Source organism: Humulus lupulus, chromosome 4, assembly GCF_963169125.1.
Source record: "Humulus lupulus chromosome 4, drHumLupu1.1, whole genome shotgun sequence".
NCBI lineage: Eukaryota > Viridiplantae > Streptophyta > Magnoliopsida > Rosales > Cannabaceae > Humulus > Humulus lupulus.
The window spans coordinates 50,407,609-50,413,371 of record NC_084796.1 but is presented as its reverse complement, the minus strand read 5'-3'; the positions used below and the strand labels follow the sequence as shown (position 1 = coordinate 50,413,371).

General features: G+C 35.5%; 2 protein-coding genes across 2 annotated transcripts; both read right to left on the bottom strand.

The window, feature by feature from the left end:
• Nucleotides 1-2,030: 2,030 nt before the first annotated feature.
• On the bottom strand, nt 2,031-3,083 carry LOC133832165 (protein FAR1-RELATED SEQUENCE 5-like). Its single transcript, XM_062262544.1, has one exon. It carries the CDS (start codon nt 3,081-3,083, stop codon nt 2,031-2,033), a length of 1,053 nt encoding a protein of 350 aa, XP_062118528.1.
• Nucleotides 3,084-3,177: 94 nt separating this feature from the next.
• Nucleotides 3,178-3,846, bottom strand: LOC133832164 (protein FAR1-RELATED SEQUENCE 5-like). The gene has a single exon (XM_062262543.1). It carries the CDS (start codon nt 3,844-3,846, stop codon nt 3,178-3,180), a length of 669 nt encoding a protein of 222 aa, XP_062118527.1.
• Nucleotides 3,847-5,763: the final 1,917 nt, after the last annotated feature.

The window sequence follows — 5,763 nt, the reverse complement described above, 5'->3', positions numbered from 1 at the left end:
ACAGGGTCGGCGTCCGTTTGCAAAAGGAAGGTAGAAGAGGATGAACAACTCCATTGTTAGTAACTTCAAAACTTTATGATACTATCCTTGTCTAAGTTAGTCTAAGTGGGTGTTGCATTGCATTAGTTTCACCGAGTAAGAATGGTTTGTTAGTTTATAAGTGTTGTTCAATTAGGTTTGGGTTGTTAGTTTCTTGAGGTGGCGTATGTCACAATGACTTGTTTGTCAAATTATTTTACTAAACTTTCATAATATGCATTTGTAGTACTTATGATAATTAATAACTTATAATGGAATTATGTTCACTAGTATTACTGTAAATGAATGTGAGAGTTACACTTGAGGAGACTTAGTGGGACAGCCTTCCCATCATGAAGAAATTGTTAGAGTACCACATGCCAGTGCACCTATCTAGAGAGTAGGTTCATCTAGTCTAAGTAAAGTTGGTTGTTGCCATAATCAAACTGCACCTCCCATCCCCCAATTACGACCATATATATATGCAGGTACAATTTATTTTTTATGAACCCCTGCCAACTGAAGGATTCACAACTACATTGTTAAAAAGTGTTGTTCTACAGATCGGTCATACATGGATCTTATTTTTTACATTTTCCCAGTTACATACAACATCCTCCCCTTATTGACTACATAAACCACATATATGCCTTTCGGTGATACAAATGAGGAGTTACAAAAATTGAATCCATTTCTCGGTATATTTAATTATCCTTCGAAATTGGGTTATAATATAAATTGGAAAGGAAAGCACTAATGCTTTTTGTAATGACCCATTACCCTACACTTACATATAAAAACATCATAACTTTATTTAAAACTAAAAAGCAAATGTTAAACTACAAAGTAGGATATCGGATCCCATTGTTTTTAAAATAAAAACATATCATAACTTTAAGTAAATGGATTACAAAATAAAGTGCGGAAAATACATATTAAGCATAATTTTTAAAATACTAAGAAGTGACTTCATCATCGAACCGAAACGCTCAATCCACCGATTCCATCCCGCCTCAATACACAACCCCTAAGCTGCCAAGAACCTTTCCGCCACCAAAGCTATTTTTCTGGACATATAAACATAAAGGAATGAGCCTAATGCTCAGGAAGGAAAATCTAACAACATAAATCATATACATAAAATTATATCATAGGCTAAAAACATACCATAACATATACTATAAGCATATCATATATGTCATATATACTATAATGGTCGTTACTACTTGGGGCTTGTAAAGTAAACAAGTCATATTAATCAAACCTAGGTTAAAATTAATATTCTAAAACTATAGGTTAAACTTAGAAAATATACTAGTATTACCACGAGTGTCCAGCTAAATCCAAAACTGAACCAAAATCCACAGTCATAAAAATACTACAACTATTACTATTGGTGCTACTATCTAACTAGCTAAGTAAAGTTCTTGGACTCTACACTTTTTAAATAATTACCATTATAATGATTAAATAAGCTCTTTAATATGAAATAATACTCCATGAGTTCATAATAATCGAAATATTCAAAATTTTAATTATTTCATTTCTTCAGCTTTAAGAAGTACGATATGAAATCATGGGTGAAGTTCATAACCTAATAAAGCTTATTAACACAAACAACAAAGTAATTTAAAACATATATATTCTACTCACCCATGCTTCGCAAAACTATGACTGCCGGCTATCGTACTTTCATTTAGAGGAATATCGCCACTCGCAGAAATGTTATTTTACCATGGTGTAGATGTGTCATTATTTCCATCGTCATTGCTTTCTCCAGGCTGGATGAAGCCACAACATACACTTGCTTCTGTGGATGGAAACTTAGAAAATGGTTTAAATTGTTGAGTCATTTGAATTTGAGGTTGAACTTTGCAAGTTGCCCTGTTGTGCCCTAACTCGTTGCAGTTTCTGCATCTTCTCTTGTTAGCCACCTTGTTATCATGCTCCTTCTCCTTTCCTTTTGACTTTTTATTAGGTTCCCTCCCCTTAGTCCGAATTAAAGCTGGATCTCAGATCACTCTGTTAGATGGGTGGGAGTGGTTCTCATTTTGCTCAATGTTTGCGTCACCGAATTGATTACAAAATTGGAAGCACATTGACTTAAATTTCTCCTCCAACCAAGACATCTCATTCATGGCCTCTTCGTAAGTGTCGCTTTGCTTGGTCGCAAAGTATCCCATTGCATTGAACCGTGATGTTAATGATCCCCATCTTGTACATACCAACACATCAGCGGGCACCCTAGAATGGGGGAAACCATTCAATTCAATCGAGCTCTTAGCATCCTTCCTCCATCTAGCCTTAAACAGAAAGTCTGGCATGCAAGGTATGTTCAAGTGCTTCATAACAGCGAATATATGACAACATGGAATTCCATCAGACTCGAACAGCATACATGTACAATTGATGTGTCCATGGTCAGTGTCGTAGTTCACTTGACTCCGTACTAGTCCTTTTGGGAAACGTGTCAAGTAGTACGACCGACTGTTAATTGTTACATCTGCAGAGTCAACTGAGTATGAAAGAGCACTACTGATTTGCTCTGCCACCTTTTCGTACATGGTCCTGGTAAGAATGGAGGCAACTTGTTGGTAGTACTGGTGGAGGACGTTTGTTGGTATACTGGGCGAAGTGTGGTTACTGATGAAGTCATCCTCCCTTTCGGTGTGGCGAATGTTCTGTATGGCTGCATCAACTTGGCCGACAAGATCCCTAAGCTTAAGTTTGCTCGTTAGGAAGTGCGATAGGTAGGAATTGATTGACTCGGACCTTTGGGTGGTTGTAAGACCCGCGAAGAAGTTTCCCCGAAGGAAACACTCAGCCCAACTTTTACGGTTGGCGTAAGTTGTTTTTGCCCAGCGACTTTCTTGAAGATGGAATTCTGAGACCATATTGTTCCATGTATCCTCAAAATGTTCCTCGGTACAATATTGATAAAGGAGCTCGTTGAATTTTTCCTTAAAAAGTGGGTGAGGTGCATTGCTGGTTAAGTTGGCCTGAAGGTGCCACGCACACAAACGGTGGACTGACTGCGGCATGACTACCTTTATTGCGTTTGCCATAGTGTGGTGTCCGTCGGTGACAATAACATGCGGTGCCTTGTTTTTCATGCACTCTAAGAATTCTTGTAAAACCCATATGTATGTCTCCTCCGTCTCATCGTATAACAATGCAACCGCAAAACACAATTGTTCTGAAATGATGGTTCACCCCGACGAAGATTAGTAATGGTTTGTTGTATGCATTTTTCCTATATGTCGTGTCAAAAGCCATGATTTCGCCGAACAAATTGTAATCTCTACGACAATTTCCATCGGCCCAGAACAGGTCTGCCAATCTGAAGTCCTTGTCAATTGTGTGTGTTTCATAGAAATCAGGGTCACGCAAACCGAGACATTCTAGGTAACCGAGAGCACCTTCAGCGTCTGTTTCCCCTTCTTCTGCTTCCTGTCGTATTTGGCGACCAATCCAATTATAAAGATCCTTTTTCATGAATGGAAGATACTCACGTCCTCCCCTTTCTCGTGCTAGATGATTTAATATATGGCAAGTGCATATGCCCGATCGTCTCATTGAAATGACCTGTGCACCTATACATTCTGGTATAGCTCGGTTGGATCGCAGGAAATGTAGCTCTGTCTTTGCAGCTAGGTCATGATTATGAACTGGGTTAAAGTCTTTCGCCACCCACGTGTTATCCGACCTATCCAAGTTTACTCGGAGTACTGCGAGACAACCTGTCCTGGTAATGGCTCTGGGTGTTTTCTTTCGGTTAGTTAGGTTTTTCCACTTCTCTCTTCTGAGCCCTGTTTTGAGCAAACCCATTTTCTTTGCCACTCTGAGTTATCGGCCTTCTCGCGGCGAACATCTTCTTTTCGAACACTAAACCCCATCCATTGGGAGTACGTGTAATAAAAATCTTCCCAATCTTCAAGGGTATTAAGGTGTTGATGTACGATGTCTTCTTTTGATAGTTCTTGTGGATCTTTATTGAAAAATTTAACTTGGCCCGGTACTGTACAAATGTTACTTTCCATATTTTCCGTGTTTTCTCGATCTTAAATCCCTGAATACACTACAACTTGGTAAGTGCCGAGGAAAGTAGAAAAAATATTTCAGTAATATGAAAGTCGTGATTTAATAGATTTCGGGGCATTAAATATTGAAATTTAGGATATCTCCCCTCTACTGTTTTTAAAAATTTGTGAGATGTTGTTGTTAAAAACTTTATTTTTTTTAGTAAATGGACTTTTATTAAATTAATCTTCGACTTGCCAAAACGTGATATAATATATTTCAATTTCTATATTCAAATTCTTAATTAGGGTTCATTTAAATTAGGCAAAATGGAAAATTTTATATCTGTGATCTTAAAATGTACATCGGCCCGGTAACTTATATTGGACAGTGTTACTTCTTGGGTAAAATGTTGGTGTTTCCCTCCTACACTTTTCACTTTTCAGTTTAGTGGGAAATAAAAAGAGCAAAACTACGGATAATGTTCACATCTTCTACTTCCTAAGGGCCTGTTTGGTAAAAAAATTATTTTTTAAATTTATTAAACACAAAAATATAAATATTAATTTTTTTTATTTCTTTATTTTTAACAAATAGAAAGATGATCGGTAACTATTTTTGTTTGTTGTTTTTAAAAACAAAAAATAGTAAACACGTTTGCTAACTTTTATATATATATATTTTTAACAATACGAGGTGTTGATTTGAATAATGGAAGAAAAAAAATAAGAAAAATTAAAAACTATTTAAACGAATTTTGAAAGTAAAATAATAATTTTATCAAAATTTAATAAATTTTAATTAAAATTTAATAAATTAAAAAAGAGTTACCAAACATAATTTTTGTTTAATTGTCACATTTTTAATTAATTAAATAACAAGTGTTAACAAACGACACCTATGTATAAAGAGGATGGGTGACTACAGCATGAATGCATGTGAATTATTATTTGGTTCTTTTTTTCAGGTTAGCAATTGTATATTTGGTCTTATATACAAGGCTTATACATATTGTTATTTCTTATGTCATATGGGTTTCTATTACACTATATGCAATAAAAAATTGGGAGATAAATTACCAATTTTTTGGTGCCCAAGGTGATCTTTCTGATTTCGTAATAAATTAACCATATGAAATCTTATCATAAATGGTCATAGTTTACAAAAAATGTAAATCAGAGTGTAAATACTTTGGGTGTGTAATTTTTATGCGATATTACTTTGGACTTTCATCAAACTAATATTTCTGTACGAAGTAAGATTAATTTAAAAGGTGAATGACATCAAGTACATAACATACACATAGCCTTAACAAGGATATATCACCTACTACAAAGCATTGCAACTATCTTACTAATAAAGGGTACTTGGATTACCCAAAATAGTGTTTTAGGTAAATTTAGTACCTAATACGAGTACCTACGTAATATAAAAAACAATAATGTATTTGCAAGACACTTGATGACATGAAATTTAACATAGTGAGGCCATAATGCAACTGGATCTTATAACCAAAAGCATCATAATGTGAAATATCAGTCAAGCACTATGATCTCCGTCCTAATTCCTGAGTCGTTAGCTTCGACACACAACTCACTGCTAATGGTCTCTTGGTGCTTAACCATAGTTCCTAGATGATCTATAATCTGGCGTTGTTGGAAAAGGAAAGACTTAATGTCCATTGAATTAACCCTTAAAGTTGAAGCTTTCTTAGCAGCAAGGTTT

Coding starts and splice junctions, on each gene's coding strand:
- LOC133832164 (XM_062262543.1), bottom strand. CDS start 3,846: ATGGGTTTGCTCAAAACAGGGCTCAGAAGAGAGAAGTGGAAAAACCTA.
- LOC133832165 (XM_062262544.1), bottom strand. CDS start 3,083: ATGGCAAACGCAATAAAGGTAGTCATGCCGCAGTCAGTCCACCGTTTG.